We start from the raw sequence: 21,825 nt of genomic DNA, 5'->3' as shown, positions 1-21,825 counted from the left end.
GAAAACAGTTTGTAACATCAAATTGTAGCCCGTTATTTTCTGAACATTTCCCTTTTTTAATCCCTCTGATATCTCAATTATTAAAGAAAATACAGGGTTTGGAAGAAAATGTGGATATAAATCTTATTTTTCCACACCTGTTTTAGAGGTAATTTATTGCCATGGATTCTTAATCAAATTTGCTATACGTCATTGGTTCTTCTCAAGCGAAAGTCAAGAACATTCATCATTTTGATTCTTAAAAATCCAACATGAGTGATATGGCTTCTACTGATGTGGTAAAGGCTGTAGCGTTGATTGAAATTGGTACAAGTTACAGCGATGTTGCTGACATGTTAGGAAAATCAAAATCTACAATATATCGTAATGTAAGACATTGAAGACAAATGGGAGAGTATGTGAAGAGACGAGGTCAAAGAAGAAAACGGTCAACCACGGCTAGAGATGACAGATTCTTGCAAACATTATTGAATAGGCGTAAAACAGTACCGCAACTAAGAAGGGAACTGGAAGAAGTACGTGGAAGAAGAACAATTGTTCGGACCATTAGCAGAAGGCTTAAGGAAGTTGGTTTGAAGGCCTATACAACCAAGAAAGCTCCATTACTCCAGCGACGTGATCGTGTGGTCAGACTAGGCTTTGCTAGGGACCACGAAAATTGGGAAAATGATCAGTGGGCCAATGTTTTGTTCACAGATGAGAGTCGATTTTGTGTTAATTCTATCGACGGCATGGAAAGGTTATATCGCTACCGAGGAGAACAAGATGAACAATTTAAGTAATATGCTGGAATATGCTTAGGGGCACGAACAGAGTTGGTGAGTTTTAAATGCAGATAAGAGCATGTCGTACCATTCGAAAACTTTTTGCTAATGCACGACAATGTCCGCCCTCACAAGACTCGTTGTGTCTCCGATTTCTGGAATGTCGTCGGAATAAGAACAATGACGTGGCCGGCATGTTCTCCAGACATTAATCCAATTGAACATGTCTGGGACATGTTAGGTAGACTAAGGTCCCGAATGATTTGAGACAATCTGCCTGAAGACATGTTTGATAATGCCATCAGAAGCATGAGGAGACGGATGACTGAAGTGATGGAGGGCAGACGCGTTACTAAAACAATTTTGTAAATGTTTTTGCTCTACAGGTTCTTATATTCTTGGTGTTTTGAATCTATACCTTCATACATATTATTCGTTAATTTATTGTTGTTGTGACTCTTTTGACCACTTTTGCCGGTGTGTGTAGTTCTTTCCACTTTCTAACTTTCTCTAGTATCTGTCATATCAATGACTGAATGAATTGAATGAATGAATTTTGTGTTGGAAAAACAACCCAAAACAGTGAACAAAGTTTTCTGCTTATACTGATAATGGTAATTATCATAACAATCTTAAAATTTCCATGAAAGTTCAGAATTCCTGTTATGTTTGATTTTGATACGTAATTTGAATAGATTGGTGATAAAAAGGTCCAAATATACAATTTCTTCTTCTTGCCGTCTCTGTTTTGAAGGTTGGCATTCAACAGGACGATTTGTACTTTTGAAACTACGGCTCCAAGCAATTCGTTGTTACTGCATCCAAACCACTCCTTAAGGTTATTCAGACAAGAGTTTCCTCTCCTTCCTATGGATCTTTTTCATATCAGGATTCTCTCATATCGTGACTCCTGATGTCCTATATGTATATTCCAATTTTCTTCTCTGTATTGCTGGAATCATAGTTCTCTCTCCTTATGCATACGTCTTATCACTTCCACTTTGATTATCTCTCCATCCAAGAGACATCCCTAGTATTTAGCGGTATATCCTCTTCAGAGTCCATTCCTTCATCCCCTACAGATAGCACATAGCATCTTATCAGTCGTATTTTTAGCTGAAGGTTTAATTCCCGACAGCAGAATAGTCTCTTCATTCTTACCAATGTGCTTCTGGCCTCTTCTCTCCTTGTTCGTACTTCTTGGAAGCTATCATTATATCCATTCCTGCCTAGATATGTGTATTCTTTTACTCTTTCATTAGGTACTTCTTTACATACATCCTACTATTGTCTTGGGGTGTTCTAGCTAAAATAACTCTGTCGTCCGCGTAACTTAGACTGTCACACTGTTAATGTACTGCACGTCAACTGCTTCAATTACTATATCTTCTGAATACAGGTTAAAGAGGATTCGTGAAAGTATACCCACAACACCTCTTTATAGTTCTACTTCTTCTTATGTTATGTTTTCTATTCGTATTTTTGCTTTTTGACCATAATACTGGTTTGAAATCATTCTTATATCTCTGAAGTCTATCCTTCTCTTTACTAATGTTTCGATGAATTGATTCACGTCTAAGCATTTTTGTGACTGAACAGTGCTGCCCTTGTTCCTAAGCCTTTTGCACAATCCAAATTGTGTATCGCTGATATTTATATCAAGCTTCCTGAATATTCTATTATAAACCACTTTTAACAGGATCTTTGGAAGAGTTGATAGCAACTATTCATGTTCTGTATACTGTAATGATTAATTCTAACAGAATATGAAGCTGGTCCTCTTCTATCAGTTTAAGAATTTCCGCTGGCAATTCGATATATAAACTTGTGAGTGCCTATTTTGAGGCAATGGAAAAATAACTTACATTATTCACAACGATCAAATTGGCTTATCCCAAAATTCCAAAACTAATTCACTTATATCACAATAAGTGGACTAATTCTAGCTGTGCTAAATATGTATTTTATAAAGATATTTCAGTATAATATAGCAGGTACACTATGTCGAAAACTAGCTGCAGATTCAAACTTACTTTATTATATCATTTATTCTTCCTGGCTTTGCTTGATTGGTGCAACTTTTTGCAGCTAGATTTATGTACTCTGCGATATGGGCAGCTTAAGTTTTTTCGCAAAATAGGTTGACTATTAACTGCTAATAACCATTTAATGGTTTCTCTTAATATGGCGATTGATTTGGTTTTTCTGCTGGATATTAGCATATTAAGCTTCTTGCTTGAAAACGATACAGTAGTGACTATAAATCGCTTGTAATTGTGATCATTAGCATAATATAATTTTTAGTTATCTTCATTTACTCTTCTCTGGTGTTGGTTAAGATTTTTTTTACGACTATTCATGCTTATTACTCACTAGTTCTTTTCATAGTGAGTAATGTCGCTAAAGTCAAAGTAAAATGGAGTTACGTAACAGTGTAATAGAACTTTTTTACTTTCTCCTTCATTACTCAAATTCAAAATATTTACCTTAGTAAACAATGTCCACAGTGTTATTCCTAAACCTTGATTTAACTTTCTCTCTCAAAAAATACAGTTTCTACTTCGTCATAGAAAATATCAACTTTTTCATCTGGGTGGTCGGTTGTCGTTAATACTTTCAGTCTGTATCTACTGTTTAGTTTCAAAGTCAAATATGCGACTCCACTAGATACTTCTTTAATGACTTCAATGTTATCTGTATGTTACGCGTTTGTCCTCTTCTCCAGAGTGGTACAATGTGTGTCCAGAAGTCCATGTTACCATGTTACCCAGCCTTCATCTCTTTGCCGGATCGCGCATGACCCTATGATGTCCCATCTAATTTTCTCTTCTATTTCAAGTATCTTCCGATGATAATGTCTTGGAGTAGTAGGTTGCAATTTTCAAGAATCCATGAAACGGTTCGATGTGAGATTGTGGGCGACTCATCCTAATCACCTGGGTGCGTATTCTTGAAACGAGGGAAAGGAATAATCAAGAGAAATACCTGTAGAGTGTGATAGCAAGCCGCCATTATCAGCTTCTTCTGTCACATTCTCTTGAGAATCCTGTTCCCTGCTTTCAAAAATTAGGGCTCTGGGGTTTCTGTTTTTGAACTTGTTATTTGGAGGGTTTTAGCGTTAAAAAGTCACGCTTGTCCAGGATTTGAAGGGAGAGAAGGGTATAGATGGGAGTGATTTGGGTTAGGAAAAGGATTGCCCTGCTTCCAGCACTGTCTAAGGTGGTGTTGGAGAGGCTGGTCCAGAGGCGGATGATGTCTGGAGCGTCATGAGCTTCTCAGTCCATCTCAGTTTGGCTTCCGGCCAGCGATGGGCACGAATGATGCTTTTTTTTCTTTTCTTCAGGATCTGTATGGTCGCATGAACTCCTGCGATATTTTGCGACTTGTCGAAGGCGTTCGACTGCGTAGACCACCAGATCTTGCTTTGGAAGCTTGAAGCTTATGGCTTCCGAGCCGCTTCTTTGTTGTGGTTTCGCTCTTTCTTGTCCGGCCGGAGCCAGGAGGTCTTCATCGGGGGCCATGGTTCTGGAGAGTTAATGTTAACTTCGGGTATCCCTCAGGGCTCTGTTCTTGGACCTTTGCTGTTCTTGATATACATCAATGATATTGTTTCGCTCCCTATTAACGGACAATTTACTGTTTTCGCTGATGACGCGACCATCTTTGGAGCGGCAAGAGCGCCGATTCATTCACTGCCAGTATTGATGGGGACCTCTCGGGGAGTTTGTTCTCGAAGCCGCTTCAATTCTGTGTTTCTCCTGCAGAAGCGAGCATTGAGGTGGAATGACGCAGGAAACATCATATCACCTATTAGGAGTCTGCCATCGCTGGTCGTCTATCAGGAGGCGCTTTCTTGGGGCCTCCACACTCTCCTGCAGGGAGCTGTCTTCCTTGGAGTTGGGACGGATCCGTGCCTTCGTAAGGGAGACGTAACGCCTGGGTGGTAAGGTGGGGAGGGTTTGAGGGAAAAAGGGCCTTAAGGCCTACTCTCCGGGCCTTTTAGGGTCCCCCCGCATTATTACTACTACTACCTACCCGGGATTGAGGTTGCTATTCCTGATGTACGTAATGTAATGATACCAATTCCACACTTCACGGACCACTGCGATTGAGCTAACCAATCATCAATCTTGTACAATATTGTTTCATAAAAATAGTGTGATTAGAATAAAACAAAGTAATAAATAATTATAAAGTAAATCATGAATATTCATTACTTCAAAGTAAATACCTGAACCAAGTAAGTTTGAATTTAATGAATCAACGTGGTTGATGCTAGTTGGATTACGTAATGTATAGAATTCAAACGCGGACCTGAATAAATAAAATATTTCTTGCGGTACATAATTTGATATACACGCCGGTCGGTAATACCTCGGTAATTACCGCTTTGTGATGGGTACCTGGGCCGTTTTGAAAGCGGTACCGCAGTTTTGCGCGGGCCGACTCAAAACGGAACCGCGACCAATTAATATTATTTCATGCAAATTAATTTGTGTTTGCTAAGGTAGAGAAATGAGCAAAAGAACGAGTGTTTGCATACATGTCTCAGTTTTTTTTCTTTACAAAACTCTCGACTTTAGTTCACTTTCGTTTTCGCTTTTTTTCTTCAAACATTAGCAGAAACTGAGTGTGACACACTCTATTTGTTAACTTTCAAGGTTTAAATGTTTGAAATTTTAGTCAAAATTTTAGATAATTTTTTGTGTCTGCTAGTCTCTTAATTTATCTGAAAACTATGACAACTGACTACAAAGACAATTTTTAAGCCAATCAATTTTGTAAACTCTGTCAGTTTGTCTGAAAATTGGTTACAAAGACAACTTTCAAGCCTTTCAAGTCAGTTTTCACTTTTAAAAAATCAAGTTACGACTTAAAGCACTAGAAACAGTATAGATTTTAAAGAAATACTCGATTTTTTAACACTGAAGTGTCTGGAAGTCAATTTAATAGTGACAAAGCTTGAAATTACATTTTTTAACTTTATGAAGAATGAAAAAATTGTTTTTTTAAGTCTGCTATATCAAAAACTTGATCAAGATAGTCTCGAAACTCGATTTTTCAAAGTGAAAGCCCTAAAAATAATCTGGAGTTTTAAGAAAATGAAAAACAAAGTAGAAAAACTTGAAAAGTTAGTCTTCAAGTCAATTATCATTAACCTAACGTCACAATCTTGTATTTAAGGCTATTTTCAAGATTGAAACATTGAAATTGGTCTTCAAATTATGAAAACTTACTTGAAATGTAAATTTTAAGTTTCTGATGTCATTTTAGTTCACTGTACAGACTGGCTTTCAGGCTTGATAAGTCAAAAACTTTGTAAATCTCGATTTTTCAAACTGAAAACACTACAAACAGTCTAGATTTTAGGAAAATGCTCGAATTTTTAACACTGAAGTGTCTGGAAGTCAATTTAATAGTGACAAAGCTTGAAATGGCATTTTTAACCTTATGGAGAATGTAAAAATTGTTTTTTAAGTCTGCTGTTTCAAAAACTTGATCAAGATAGTCTCGAAACTCGATTTTTCAAGGTGAAAGCACTAATAATAATCCGGATTTCTAATAAAATAAAAAACAAAGTAAAAAAAACTTGAAAACTTAGTCTTCAAGTCAATTTTCATTAACCTAACGTCACAATCTCGTATTTAAGACTATTTTCAAGATTAAAACATTGAAATTGGTCTTCAAATTATGAAAACTTACTTGAAATGTAAATTTTAAGTTCCTGATGTCATTTTAGTTGGTCCAGAGTCACTTTTTGGTGTCCAAGTCAATTTTCACGATTTAAATATTTGAAATTGTAGTAAAAATTTTAGAAAATGTATTTTTTATGTCTGCTAGTCTCTCAATTTAATTGAACACTTTGACAACTGACTACAAAGACAGTTTTTAAGCTTCTCAAGTCAATTTTCACAGTTTTTAAGTCAATTTTGTAAAGTTTTTCAGTTTGTCTGAAAATTGGTTACAAAGACAACTTTCAAGCCTTTCAAGTCAATTTCCACATTTATTAAAATAAAATTACGGATTTCTAAGTATTCATTTTCTTCGCAAATTATGAAAACTGACCACAAAACCATTTCTAAAGCTTCTTAAGTTAATTTTTACCGTTTCCAAGACAATGTATAAGTTGGGTTGGGTTGGTTTTGGATCTGTGTACGTAATAACTCTATTATCTCGTAAAAAGTACGTAAAGTAAGAAATTAAAAACTGTAATTTTTTAAAAATATCCAGCAACGTAGAAAATAAGGAGGAAAAATTAAAACCATCTTCCTGTATCTACGTCACTGGACAATTTTGACAAACGACTGTATTTTCCTTAGGAAGCGTTTTAATTTTAAACTGGGCCACCCTGTACATGTTTAATAGTGTTGCGGTTAGTACGAAGTGAAAAAACAGTTCAAGACGAACATTTTGAGCGTTTTACAGTCGCTGAAACTCCAAAAATAGCGGAGATACGGAATTTTCTAAATTTTTGATACAATTTCCAAAAAAAAGATAGAAAAGTGGAATATCTCGGAAACGGTTAGAGTTACAGAAATTTTACACACACCAAAAATGTTTAGAACGAATTTCTGCACCCTGTGGACTAGGTTCACACCTATTAAACGCCATCACTATTGGCAGAGCGTTGTTATCAAATTTAAATGTTTTTATTTTTGATTTTTGGAACATCTTGTGAATGTGTAATCCACAAAAATGGTAAAGTTACGGAATTTTCAAAATTTTGCTGCAATATCCAAAAAAGGCAGTTTTTTGTTTATTTTTTTTTCGACAATTTGAAATAATTGATAGAGACTTCCTGAAAAGCATCAATACAGTGTGTTCTATTTGTGACACAGTAAACAGATTGCTTGACAAAAGGTGGTATGGTATTCGTAATGGCATTTATCCAATAGATTAAACCATGAGTTTCTTATAATTTCTTACTTTACGTACTTTTTACGAGATAATAGAGTTATTACGTACAAAGACCCAAAACCAACCCAACCCAACTTATAGATTGTCTTGGAAACGGTGAAAATTGACTTGAAAATTGTCTTTGTAACCAATTTTCACGCAAACTGAAAGACTTTACAAAATTGACTTGAAAACTGTGAAAATTGACTTGAGAAGCGTAAAAACTGTCTTTGTAGTCAGTTGTCAGTTTTCAGATAAATTGAAAGACTAGAAAACATAAAAAATACCTTTTCTAAAATTTTGACTACAATTTCAAACATTTAAACCTTGAAAATTGACTTGGACATCAAAAAGTGACTCTGGACCAATAAAAATGACATCAGAAACTTAAAATTTACATTTCAAGTAAGTTTTCATAATTTGAAGACCAATTTCAATATTTTAATCCTGAAAATAGTCTTAAATACGAGATTGTGACGTTAGGTTAATGAAAATTGACTTGAAGACTAACTTTTCAGGTTTTTTTACTTTGTTTTTCATTTTCTTAGAACTCCGGATTATTATTAGAGCTTTCACGTTGAAAAATCGAGTTTAGAGACTATCTTGATCAAGTTTTTCATATAGCAGACTTAAAAAACAATTTTTACATTCTCCATAAGGTTAAAAATGCCATTTCAAGCTTTGTCACTATTAAATTGACTTCCAGACACCTCAGTGTTGAAAATTCGAGCATTTCCCTAAAATCTAGACTGTTTGTAGTGTTTTCAGTTTGAAAAATCGAGATTCAAAAAGTTTTTTAACTTATCAGGCCTGAAAGCCAGTCTGTACACTGAACTAAAATGACATCAGAAACTTAAAATTTAGATTTCAAGTAAGTTTTCATAATTTGAAGACCAATTTCAATGTTTTAATCTTGAAAATAGTCTTAAATACAAGATTATGACGTTAGGTTAATGAAAATTGACTTGAAGACTAACTTTTCAAGTTTTTTTACTTTGTTTTTCATTTTCTTAGAACTCCGGATTATTATTAGAGCTTTCACGTTGAAAAATCGAGTTTAGAGACTATCTTGATCAAGTTTTTCATATAGCAGACTTAAAAAACAATTTTTACATTCTCCATAAGGTTAAAAATGCCATTTCAAGCTTTGTCACTATTAAATTGACTTCCAGACACCTCAGTGTTGAAAATTCGAGCATTTCCCTAAAATCTAGACTGTTTGTAGTGTTTTCAGTTTGAAAAATCGAGATTCAAAAAGTTTTTTAACTTATCAGGCCTGAAAGCCAGTCTGTACACTGAACTAAAATGACATCAGAAACTTAAAATTTAGATTTCAAGTAAGTTTTCATAATTTGAAGACCAATTTCAATGTTTTAATCTTGAAAATAGTCTTAAATACAAGATTATGACGTTAGGTTAATGAAAATTAACTTGAAGACTAACTTTTCAAGTTTTTTTACTTTGTTTTTTATTTTCTTAGAACTCCAGATTATTTTTAGGGCTTTCACTTTGAAAAATCGAGTTTCGAGACTATCTTGATCAAGTTTTTGATATAGCAGACTTAAAAAAACAATTTTTTCATTCTTCATAAAGTTAAAAAATGTAATTTCAAGCTTTGTCACTATTAAATTGACTTCCAGACACCTCAGTGTTGAAAATTCGAGCATTTCTTTGTTAGTTTAGCATTTCTCTGTTAGTTAGTTTGTAGTGCTTTAAGTCTGTTTTCAGTCTGAAAAATCGAGATTCACGAAGTTTTTGACTCATCAGGCCTGAAAGCCAGTCTGTACACTATCAAACTTCACTTGGCACATCAAATTGGCTTTTACACTTATCGGTGCAAAAAATTGGAACATTTCTAAGAAATTCGTACTGCTTTTAGTGCTTTAAAACTAAAAAATCAAGTTTAAGAAAGTTTTGACACTAAAACTAATTTTTAAAAATGTATGATTTGAAAATTATTTTGAAATTTTAATTTGGACTGTTACCAGTGTTTAATTAAATTCTAGACTTGTTTTAATCCAGGAAACTGTGTTGTACACCAATTAAACTCCTGAAAATAGACTTTTGAATTCCCTTTGGTCCTAGTTTAATAATAAAAATGAGTTTTATGCGCAACAATTTTCCAGTAAACTAGGAATTTTCATGATTTTGATCAATTTTCATAATTCTGCTAATTTTTTAGTTTTTGAACCAATTTTCATAATTTTGATCAATTTTCATGAAATTGCTCATTTTTTAGTTTTTGAATTAATTTTCATGTTTTGATCAATTTTCATAATTTTGCTCATTTTTTAGTTTTTGAACCAATTTTCATGTTTTGATCAATTTTCATAATTTAGCTCATTTTTTAGTTTTTAACCCAATTTTCATGATTTTGATCAATTTTCATAATTTTGACAAATTTTCATGTTTTGGTCAATTTTCATGATTTTGCTCATTTTTTAGTTTTTAAACTAATTTTCGTGATTTTGACCAATTATCATAATTTTGCTCATTTTTTAGTTTTTGAACCAATTTTCATAATTTTGACAAATTTTCATATTTTGATCAATTTTCATGATATTGCTATTGCTCATTTTTTTAGTTTTTGGACCTATTTTCATGATTTTGATCAATTTTCATAATTTTGCTCATTTTTTAGTTTTTGAACCAATTTTCATGATTTTGATCAATTTTCATGATTTTGCTCATTTTTTAGTTTTTAACCCAATTTTCATGATTTTGATCAATTTTCATAATTTTGCTCATTGTTTTAGTTTTTGAACCAATTTAAAACTGGACCACCCTGTATAAGTGTGCATAAATAATAATTATTGACGAGTGTGACTGTGACTCAAAAACGACGTAGTTTCCGGAGCTTGTCCCAGCTTTCATCATTTTAGACGATTACATGCTAATCACGTTATAACTGCAATCATTTTATGCATATCGCTTGCGTATGAATGGATCCGACTTCTCTATCCTTATTCGCCCGCTAATGTTTCTCATTATTGTACAGGATATTGCGGAAACGCTGCTGTAGAGAAGAAAAATCGCTTTTGATTATTTCCTCTCGGTCGTTGATTGTTTTAAGTATGCCCGGCATAAACAAACAATCGTCCTAAATGAGTTGCATACTCGTAAACTGATGGTTTCGGTGCAATTCATCAAGTAGAAGTTTTTACAACTTGTGAAGAAAAATGTTATGACAGGTGCAACTTGTGAAGGATTTTGCTTTATCACTATCAGTGTAGTAATTGAAAATCTTAATTATCTATACCGAAAATCAAATAAAATTGACGTCAGAATTTTTTTATTTTTTTGGTTGCGCAAAAATACTAAAGTGACCCCCCAACTTTGAACCTTCATAACTCGGTTATTTGTTTACTAATCCACCATGTTTTTGTATTTTAATGACAAAAACCTACAATAAAAAAATTTGATAAGGCAATGCACTATAAAAAAAATTACAGTTTTTATTATTTTATTGTGACATTAATTATGTCATTGAACCCATCCCCATCAGTTGTCCTTTTTACAATATCTCAATAACGAGTCATCACACATATGTTTTGAAAAAAGTTCGTTGGCACCAAACGAAACATAATCCACCTATTAAAATCGGTTTGAAGACAAAACAATTCGACGTCAAACAACACAAGGGTATTAAAACCGGGGATCACTCTTTCTCTTTTATAAATAGTAGTTCTTGGGAGCAATGTTGCCAGATCTAGCGTTAAAAGGGTATATCTACCGTTTTTGTGGTTCTTCTACCGTTCTCCTGTGTCTGTCACTATTTTCAGAATTGTCAAAATTTTACTAGAATTTGCAAGAATTACATTTTAACATAGTTTTCGAAACCAGACGATTTTCTGAGATTTAACAGTTATTTTGAGAATTGTCACTTCATGGTCTAGCTAAATAGTTTTCTGGAATCACGTGACAACTGTCAATAACGTCAAAAATGTCAAACCATGCTCTAAAGTTGCAAAAATCGGGATTTAGAAGCATTTTCTTGCAGTATTTGATATAAAACGTGTTTCTGAGAATTATGTCAGTTATTTTGCTAATTATCACTTGACCGTCTTGCTAAATAGTGTTCTACAATCACGTGACAACTGTCACTAACGTCAAAACTGTCAAACCATGCTCTAAAGTTGCAAAAATCAGGATTTAGAAACGTTTTCTTGCAGTATTTGATATAAAACGTTTCTGAGAATTATGACAGTTATTTTGCCAATTATCACGTGACCGTCCAGCTAAATAGTGTTCTACGATCACGTGACAACTGTCAGTAACGTCAAAACTGTCAAACCTTGCTCTAAAGTTGCAAAAATCAGAATGTAGAAACGGTTTTTTTGCAGTATTTGATACAAAACGCGTTTCTGAAAATTATGACAGTTATTTTGACAATTATCACGTGACCGTCTAACTAAATAGTGTTCTACGATCACGTGACAACTGTCACTCACATAAAATCTGTCAAACCATGCTCTAAATTTGCAAAAATCAGAATTTAGAAACGTTTTCTTGCAGTATTTGATAAAAAACGAGTTATTGAGATTTATTACTGATATTTTGACAATTGTCACATGACCGTCTAGCTAAATAGTGTTCTACAATCACGTGACAACTGTCACTAACGTCAAAACTGTCAAACCATGCTCTAAATTTGCAAAAATCAGGATTTAGAAACGTTTTCTTTCAGTATTTGATATAAAACGCGTTTCTGAGAATTATGACAGTTATTTTGCCAATTATCACGTGACCGTCTAGCTAAATGGTGTTCTACGATCACGTGACAAATGTCACTAACGTCAAAACTGTCAAATCATGCTCTAAAGTTGCAAAAATCAGGATTCAAAAACGTTTTCTTGCAGTATTTGATATAAAACGCGTTTCTGAGAATTATGACAGTTATTCTGCCAATTATCCCTTGACCGTCTAGCTAAATAGTGTTCTACGATCACGTGGCAACTGTCACTAACGTCGAAAGTGTTAAATCATGCTCTAGAGTTGCAAAAATCAGGATTTAGAAACGTTTTCTTGTAGTATTTGATATAAAACGCGTTTCTGAGAATTATGACAGTTATTCTGCCAATTATCCCGTGACCGTCTAGCTATATAGTATTCTACAATCACGTGACAACTGTCGCTAACATCACAAGTGTCAAACCATGCTCTAAAGTTGCACAAATCAGGATTTAGAAACGTTTTCTTGCAGTATTTGATATAAAACGCGTTTCTGAGAATTATGACAGTTATTCTGCCAATTATCCCTTAACCGTCTAGCTAAATAGTGTTCTACGATCACGTGGCAACTGTCACTAACGTCAAAACTGTCAAATCATGCTCTAAAGTTGCACAAATCAGGATTTAGAAACGTTTTCTTGCAGTATTTGATATAAAACGCGTTTCTGAGAATTATGACAGTTATTTTGCCAATTATCACGTGACCGTCTAGCTATATACTGTTCTACGATCACGTGACAACCGTTACTAACGTCAAAACTGTCAAATCATGCTCTAAATTTGCAAAAATCAGGATTTAGAAACGTTTTCTTGCAGTATTTGATATAAAACGTGTTTCTGAGAACTATGATAGTTATTTTGCCAATTATCACGTGACCGTCTAGCTATATAGTGTTCTAAAATCACGTGACACCTGTCACTAACGTCAAAACTGTCAAACCATGCTATAAAGTTGCAAAAATCAGGATTTAGAAACGTTTTCTTGCCGTATTTGATATAAAACGCGTTTCTGAGAATTATGACAGTTATTTTGCGAATTATCACGTAACTATCAAGCTAAATAGTGTTCTACGATCACGTGACAACTGTCACTAACATCAAATCTATCAAACCAGGCTCTAAATTTGCAAAAATCAGGATTTAGAAACGTTTTCTTGCAGGATTTGATATAAAACGCGTTTCTGAGAATTATGACAGTTATTTTGCCAATTATCACGTAACCGTCAAGCTAAATAGTGTTCTACGATCAAGTGACAACTGTCACTAACGTCAAAACTGTCAAGCCATGCTCTAAAGTTGCATAAATCAGGATTTAGAAACGTTTTCTTGCAGTATTCGATAGAAAGAGAGTTTTTGAGATTTATGATTTTTGACAAAGGTCACGTCACTGCCTAGCTAAATTATCCTTTAAAACCACGTGATATCTGTCACTAATGTCAAAACTTAAAAAACAATTATTAATAAAAAAATTAAAAATCTGTATTTGTTTTTATAGCAAAAATCTTTGCCAACTATTAAAAGACCCTGTACAATAATGTAAAATGAATTGATCTACCGTTATTTTGTTCTACCGTAATTGATATACAATATTTTGACTTGACAACACTGCGTGGGAGTATTTATGGGTTCACAGGGTGTTAAGCAGCGTGTTGGGCCGTTTCAGATTATTTTCGTGTCCGCCTGTTTGTAAATGTCCCCGCTATCCATAAGAACCTATCCAAGAATGATTTATTATTCCAGCTGAGGAAAAAATCCCGTTTTCCTGTCGCCTAATTAGAATGTATTTTTAGGGCCGTCGGGGAACGTTAGTTCAAACGCTGAAACAACAATTATTCGATATAATCGAACGTGTCGTAAAAACTAAAAGCTTCTTAGAGATTGGAGCGTTAAAACCGTATTTTAATGCGTTTTATGAATAACAAGTTTACACCCGATAAAGAGTAACTCGCTAATTGGCGATAAATTAAAAGATTACCCGCAATTTTGCACCTTTGCATTTAAGCGAGTATATCAAAATGGGTATCATTTCCATACCAAGGCGACCTCTTCGAAGCGGGTACCACGACCCTTTTAACTTGTCTTCTTGTTTCAGGGACAACGTCAGCAACTTTATCAAGTGGTGCCGGTTCTGTCTGGAAATCATCGAGTGCCTTTTGTTCGAATCCGACGATTTAATTATGAGGAAGAATGAGAAACATGTGATTCTTTGTTTGCTGGAGGTCGCCAGGAGGGGAGCTAGGTAAGTGATGTCTACTTTTCAACATTTTGATACCAAATAATTGAATTCCTGTCTCTTATGTATTCTGTTTGTTCAATATTCTTATAGTAGATCTCAGAAACTATAAAAAATAGAAAGAAACTAATAGTCTTAGTCTCGATGTCTTTTTTGAGATGCTTTTAGCAACACAAAATGTCTGGTTGATCAAGTTTTCAAGAAAAGAAAAGATTTTAAGTCAGTTTTCATATGTGACATGTAACTTTCATCAAATTATCTCGATTTCAAGTCATTCTTCAAGTTTCAAATGTCAAAACATGAAAAATGCCTTGTTGTTCAAGTTTTGAAGTCAATTTTCATATCTAAAATATAAATTTGATCAAATTATCAACTTTTCAAGTCATATTTGAAATTTCAAATGTCAACGCATGAACAATGGCTTGTTCAAGTTTTCCAACTTAAAACACTAAAATGAAATAAATCTCTATTTGATCTAATTATCAAGTCAATTTTTGTATCTGAAAAGTAAATTCCATCAAATTGTCATCTTTTCAAGTTATATTTCAAGTTTCAAATGTGAAAACCTAAAAAATGCATAGTGAATCTGAAATGTAAATTTGATCAAATTGTCTACTTTTCCAGTAATTTTTCAAGTTTAAAATGTCAAAACATGAAAAATGCCTTGTTGTTCAAGTTTTCAAGTCAATTATCCAGTTTAAAACAATAAAATATAATAAATCTCTATTTGATCAAATTATCGGGGGTAATTGCACAAGTACATAAAAATTACCGATAATTTTGCGTGAAAACTTGTTATCTCTTAACTGCATGAGTTTATCTAAAACAGCCCTCCACCTTCGGTGTCGGGCTCTTTCGCCAAAAAAATATGAAAATGACCGAATGCAGTTTGCAAAGATAACAAGTTTGAACGCAGAATTATCAGGTCATTTTTAAGGCACGAATGTAATTTTGGTGAATATTTCCCGAATAAAGAAAATGTTTTGGTTTTGCTGCAACTATAGATTGCTTAATGGAGCTCAATGAACAAGTTCCAAACCGTTTATTAATTTTTGTTGACATCGCGTTTGACATTTTTTGGTTATAAAAAGTCAAAAAAATGCGCATGGACAACAATTAGTGTACTAGCAATAGGCTCTACAACAATGCAGTCGTTATAGATACGTACAGTGCAATTATCGAAATGCAATTATCACTTTAGAATGCAATTATCGGGGGTAATTGCACAAGTGCCTAAAAATTACAGATAATTTTGCCTGAAAACTTGTTATCTCTTAACTGCATGAGTTTATTTTCATATTTTTTTGGCGAAAGAGCCCGACACCGAAGGTGGAGGGCTTTTTTAGAAAAAAATATGAAAATGACCGAATGCAGTTTGCAAAGATAACAAGTTTGAACGCAGAATTATCAGGTCATTTTTAAGGCACGAATGTAATTTTGGGGAATATTTCCCGAATAAAGAAAATGTTTTGGTTTTGCTGCAACTATAGATTGCTCAATGGAGCTCAATGAGCAAGTTCCAAACCGTTTATTAATTTTTGTTGACATCGCATTTGACATTTTTTGGTTATAAAAAGTCAAAAAAATGCGCATGGACAACAATTAGTGTACTAGCAATAGGCTCTACAACAATGCAGTCGTTATAGATACGTACAGTGCAATTATCGAAATGCAATTATCACTTTAGAATGCAATTATCGCTGTCATTCTGGTGAAAATGCACTGCTCATATGGGACATTTAACACATGAGGGAAATATTCGCTGTCATTCTGGTGAAAATGCACTGCTCATATGGGACATTTAACACATGAGGGAAATATTCAAGTCAATTTTCATAGCTGAATAGTAAATTCCATCAAATTGTCATCTTTTCAAGTTTCAAATGTGAAAACCTAAAAAGTTTCTAGGGAATTCTTCAGATTCAGGAAACAATCTAAAAATTGCCTATTTGGCCAAATTATCAAGTCAATTTTTATATCTGAAATGTAAATTTGATCAAATTATCTACTTTTCAAGTCATTCTTCAAGTTTGTAGTATCAAAACATGAAATATGCCTTGTTGTTCAAGTTTTCAAGTCAAATTTCCAGCTTGAAACAAAAAAATGTGAAAAAATTCTATTTGGTCAAATCATCAAGTCAATTTTCATATCTGAATAGTAATTCCATCAGATTGTCATCTGTTCAAGTTTCAAATGTGAAAACCTAAAAAATATCTAATGAATTCTACAGATTCAGGCAAAAAGTCCAAAAATTGCCTATTTGGCCAAATTATCAAGTCAATTTTCATATCTGAAATGCAAATTTGATCAAATTATCTACTTTTCAAGTCATTCTTCAAGTTTGAAATGTCAAAACATGAAATATGCGTTGTTGTTCAAGTTTTGAAGTCAAATTATCCAGCTTGAAACAATAAAATATTAAAAATCTCTAGTTGGTCAAATTATCAAGTCAATTCTTATATCTGAAAAGTAAATTCCATCAAATTGACATCTTCTCAAGTTATATTTCAAGTTTCAAATGTGAACACCTAAAAAATGCATAGTGAACCTAAAAATTGTCTATTTGGCCAAATTATCAAGTCAATTTTCATATCTGAAATGTAAATTTGATCAAATCATCTACTTTTCAAGTCATTCTTCAAGTTTGTAATATCAAAACATGAAATATGCCTTGTTGTTCAAGTTTTCAAGTCAAATTTCCGGCTTGAAACAAAAAAATGTGAAAAAGCTCTATTTGGTCAAATTATCAAGTCAATTTTCATATCTGAATAGTAATTCCATCAGATTGTCATCTGTTCAAGTTTCTAATGTGAAAACCTAAAAAGTTTCTAGTGATTTTTTCAGATTCAGGAAACAATCTAAAAATTGCCTATTTGGCCAAATTATCAAGTCAATTTTTATATCTGAAATGTAAATTTGATCAAATTATCTACTTTTCAAGTCATTCTTCAAGTTTGAAATGTCAAAACATGAAAAATGCCTTGTTGTTCAAGTTTTCAAGTCAATTATCCAGTTTAAAACAATAAAATATAAATAATCTCTATATGATCAAATTATCAAGTCAGTTTTCATATCTGAATAGTATATTCCATTAAATTGTCATCTTTTCAAGTTATATTTCAAGTTTCAAATGTGAACCTAAAAAATGCCTAGTGAACCTAAAAATTGCCTATTTGGCCAAATTTTCAAGTCATTTTTCAAGTTTGAAATGTCAAAACATGAAAAATGCCTTGTTGTTCAAGTTTTCAAGTCAAATTATCCAGCTTGCAACATTAAAATATAAAAATCTCTATTTAGTCAAATTATCAAGTCAATTTTTATATCTGAAAAGTAAATTCCATCAAATTGTCATCTTTTCAAGTTATATTTCAAGTTTCAAATGTGATAACCTAAAAATGCCTAGTGAACCTAAAAATTGCCTATTTGGCCAAATTATCAAGTCAATTTTCATATATGAAATGTAAATTTGATCAAATTATCAACTTTTCAAGTCATTCTTTAAGTTTGAAATGTCAAAACATGAAATATGCCTTGCTGTTCAAGTTTTCAAGTCAAATTTCCAGCTTGAAACAAAAAAATTTGAAAAAGCCCTATTTGGTCAAATTATTAAATCAATTTTCAGGTCTAAAACGTAAATTTGATCACATTTCGCCTTAATTTGAAATTAATTTTAAAAATTAAAATCATTAATTCTTAATTATTTCAAAAAGTATAAATTTTCAAATAAATAACCTAATACAAAGTTATTTTGAACAGAGAATACGATGAAATCATAAAAATAAGAAGTTCTATTGAAAAACTTGCTTTGCTGCCCTTTTTAAAACTGACTTTTTGAAGCCAATTTTTGACCACCCCGTATCATTGTTTATCATGACAAAAACCAAAACAAAAACCTAGAAAAGAACTAACGTTTTTCTACGATCCCTATAAATATACAGAGTGTCCCTTTTAAAATCTGCAAGTTAACAACTATTTTCGGTGTACTAGTATGGCAAATATTTTCCACTCAGGGGAATTTCACTTTTTACTAACAATATGTGTACAGCGATCCAATTTGGTGGTATTTTCATAAAAACGCTTACATTTCAACCAAGTGAGTTAAAACTGATGGCTTAACTGTTATGAACTAATTGAATTTTAATTTAAAGCAATAATGCAGAACTTACCGAAATCCGAAATAGAAAAGTAGCATACGCTTTTTACTGAACTACCCTGTGTTCTTCCTTTCCTGAGTGGTAGACCACCCATCTCTTAGGTGGTCTTCCGGGTGCTCTTTTTCCTATTGGTTTCCCTTCAAGTGCTATACATGGCAGTCTTCCCTCTTCCATTCTTCTCACATGAGCGTACCAATTAGTCTCCCCCATTTTACGATGTCTTGCACCCCACATTATTCCCTAATGTCAGTGTTTCGTAGATTCTAATCTTGCTATCCTTTTGATGTATTCGTTCGCCCATATTATCTGCCTTAAGCAGCCCGACATGGCAGACGCTTTGTTGATCTGGCTTCTTCACTGGGTTGTGGTAACTCTACAGATCCATACCCAGATATTTAAATTGTGAGACTTGCTCGATGATTTTATCCGGAACTACCAGCTTACATCTTACGGGATCTTTAGCAAAGGTTATGCTTTTCGTTTTTTCTATGGATATGGTCATGTTCATCGCTTGGCTGACCTGGCAGAATTTGTGTAGTTGTCTATGTAGATCGTCTTCCATTTCCGCGAAAATAGCTGCATCATCGGCGTAGCATACCATGCTGATTCTTTTATTGTGTCCCATATTGAGTGATGATACTTCCTCTATAATTCCGTCCATTAAGAGATTGAACACAAATGGGCTAAGACTGTCACCTTGTCTGATGCCTCCTGGTGTCGGTATCTCTTCCGTATAAGTGTCTTCTGCCTTTACTTTAGTCATGTTGTTCATATTGAGACTGCGGACTGCTCTTATGATGGTATCTGGCGTTTCTTTCGCTATCAGTATACTTATGATGTCGGAGAGGCGAACCCTATCAAATGCCTTGGTCAAATCGATGAAGCAGACATATGCAAGAGTTTCATGCTTGTGTTCAGCAGCGTTATGCCCTTGTAGTTGTCTGGGTGCGTCTTCTTCGTCCTTTCTTGAATATAGTTATACTTTTGTGTTATTCCGTTATAAACGTAGTCACTGAAAATAATCTTTTTTTCAGGTTTGGTATGTTAGCTCCCATGTTGGTACAAATGGAACGACAAATCGACCGCGAAATAGCCGCCGATCAGAAAAAGCTGGGACTCGGTGAAGGTAATGATAACAATAACGGCCTAGACGAAGACAGCGACAGCGAATTTGAGGAGGAGGAACCTCCCATGATGTACGGTCCTGTTCCACAAATTGTCACCAACGATTTGAAAAGTTTGGACGAAATGGTAAGTCTTGTTTGTTTACTTTTCTTTTTCTAAAATCTGGGTCCGAAACAACAATAAGTGGACCTGAAAACATTTTTGAAGATGACCACTGAAGAAAAGGCCAAATTTGCAATTTGGATTTGGATTTGGATAACATATTTTCTCGTTGAGTTTTTAAAACCACAAACTTTTAACGACAGGGAAGGTGTCAAAGATGGTGCGAAAGTAAATAATGATCTAACTCTTGTAGTTTGTAGTGAGAAGATTGGATTGTTTGTTTACCAACACACTTATCGGTGACAGGTGAATGAGTAATCGACGGGAAAAATTCATTTATCACCTCTCGAAATGACCGGTAGGTAGTTGCCGTAACCAATTATGTAACGGTCGATTTAGAAATTATTTGTTTATTTTGTTGCATTACAAAAAAAGCATGGAAAAATGTCGCCTCCATAATCGGATAAGTGCTTTCTTTAAATATCTGGTTGGCATATTGACTATACAGGCCCAGGCTGTTAATTCTCTAAATTGCTTCATTCACTTTGGCGTTTACGAGCCACTAGGGAGCCCATGTGTAGGCCCATTATTTTCCAATTAGGCATTTTAATGAGGCCCAGAATTGGAAACTTTTGAATGAATAAAATCCCCCGTAAAAATTCATCATTAAATGTTTATAAAAATTCAAGTGTTGTGGGAATGCTGATAGTACCTGCCGACGCAAATTGCTTGAGTTCCCAGAGTACCCGAATCTCCGTTATCGGATTAGCAGTTATTAAAATGAGAACAATCCTCGTAATTACATCGAGTTTTTGTTCAGGAAATGACGACATTTTGGTTGAAAGTGATCCTTTCGCCTCTTGATTAAATTATTATCTGGGAACTTTTCGTGAGACACTTTACTTATACTGACAATGAGATGTGATTTTCTTTTACGCTTTTTCTTAATATGATAATTAACACAAACATTATCAATGAATGCCACTTAAAAGAATCAGCCACTTAGCGTGTGAATAATTTTTTATATTAACAGTAAAGATACGGGTGTCACGGTTGTTAAAGCTTCCTTCCACATATCAAGAGAGTTATCAATAGATCTGAAACATCAGAGCTGGTAAAACTAGTCACGGAGACAAATTTTACCTGCCATCCCTGCCAAATGGTAACATTACTAAAACTTAACCTAGAAAGGAGTAAAAAACGGAGAAGAACAAAAAAAAAAACGCGAACCACACATGAACCAACAATACTCTCGTCAGAGCAAAGCAAGTGCCAAACTCATCCGTCGCATAATACGGTCTAGAGAGTATGAGCGCCTTTAGTCACCTTCGAAACAGACTGATATCAGTAAGCTTCCTCAAGTCCACTGAAAAATTTCCTGCCAGTATACACAAGCGATCTCTGGGATCTAGCAGATGTGGGGTGCGGCAGGAAAACCATTAGGTCGCGCGTGTCCAACCAGAATTTGAATTTATTTCACCAATCTCCAGCATTAGTGTACTAGTTTCCGAAATAAACAGGCATGACAGAGTAAGAATCCCAGCACGCAAAAATAAAGACCTGCAGTGATCCCGAAAACCACCTCCACAAATATACCTCACTGTCGACCTAAACAAACCAGCAGAGCAAGCATCCCAAAAAGAGATCCCGTACCTCAAGTGGCTCTCGATCAAAGCAAAATAAGCCTGTCTAGAGATATCGTATTGCAGCTCACCAGTAATCACCCGTAGGGTATAACAACCAGAAGCCAAACTTCATCATCATCATCATCATCACACAGCTACACGTTCGTCCACTGCTGGACATAGCCTCCCGTAAA

At 34.1% G+C, this 21,825-nt stretch overlaps 1 protein-coding gene across 2 annotated transcripts in view; it reads left to right on the top strand.

Annotated features, from left to right (window-relative positions):
* pigs (GAS2-like protein pickled eggs) overlaps positions 1-21,825 on the top strand; it is a 148,156-nt gene that overhangs the window by 72,799 nt on the left and 53,532 nt on the right. For both annotated transcript variants that reach the window (XM_081974859.1, XM_081974858.1), the window contains exons 5-6: positions 14,485-14,631; positions 19,814-20,030. In XM_081974859.1, coding sequence (XP_081830985.1) covers positions 14,485-14,631; positions 19,814-20,030 — 364 coding nt within the window. The remainder of the gene's footprint in view (positions 1-14,484; positions 14,632-19,813; positions 20,031-21,825) is intronic.

Source organism: Ips typographus, linkage group LG3 (assembly GCF_016097725.1).
Source record: "Ips typographus isolate SLU linkage group LG3, UJ_Ityp_2.0, whole genome shotgun sequence".
Lineage (NCBI taxonomy): Eukaryota > Metazoa > Arthropoda > Insecta > Coleoptera > Curculionidae > Ips > Ips typographus.
Note: the sequence above shows the minus strand (reverse complement) of the source record. Positions and strands in the feature narration are given on the sequence as shown.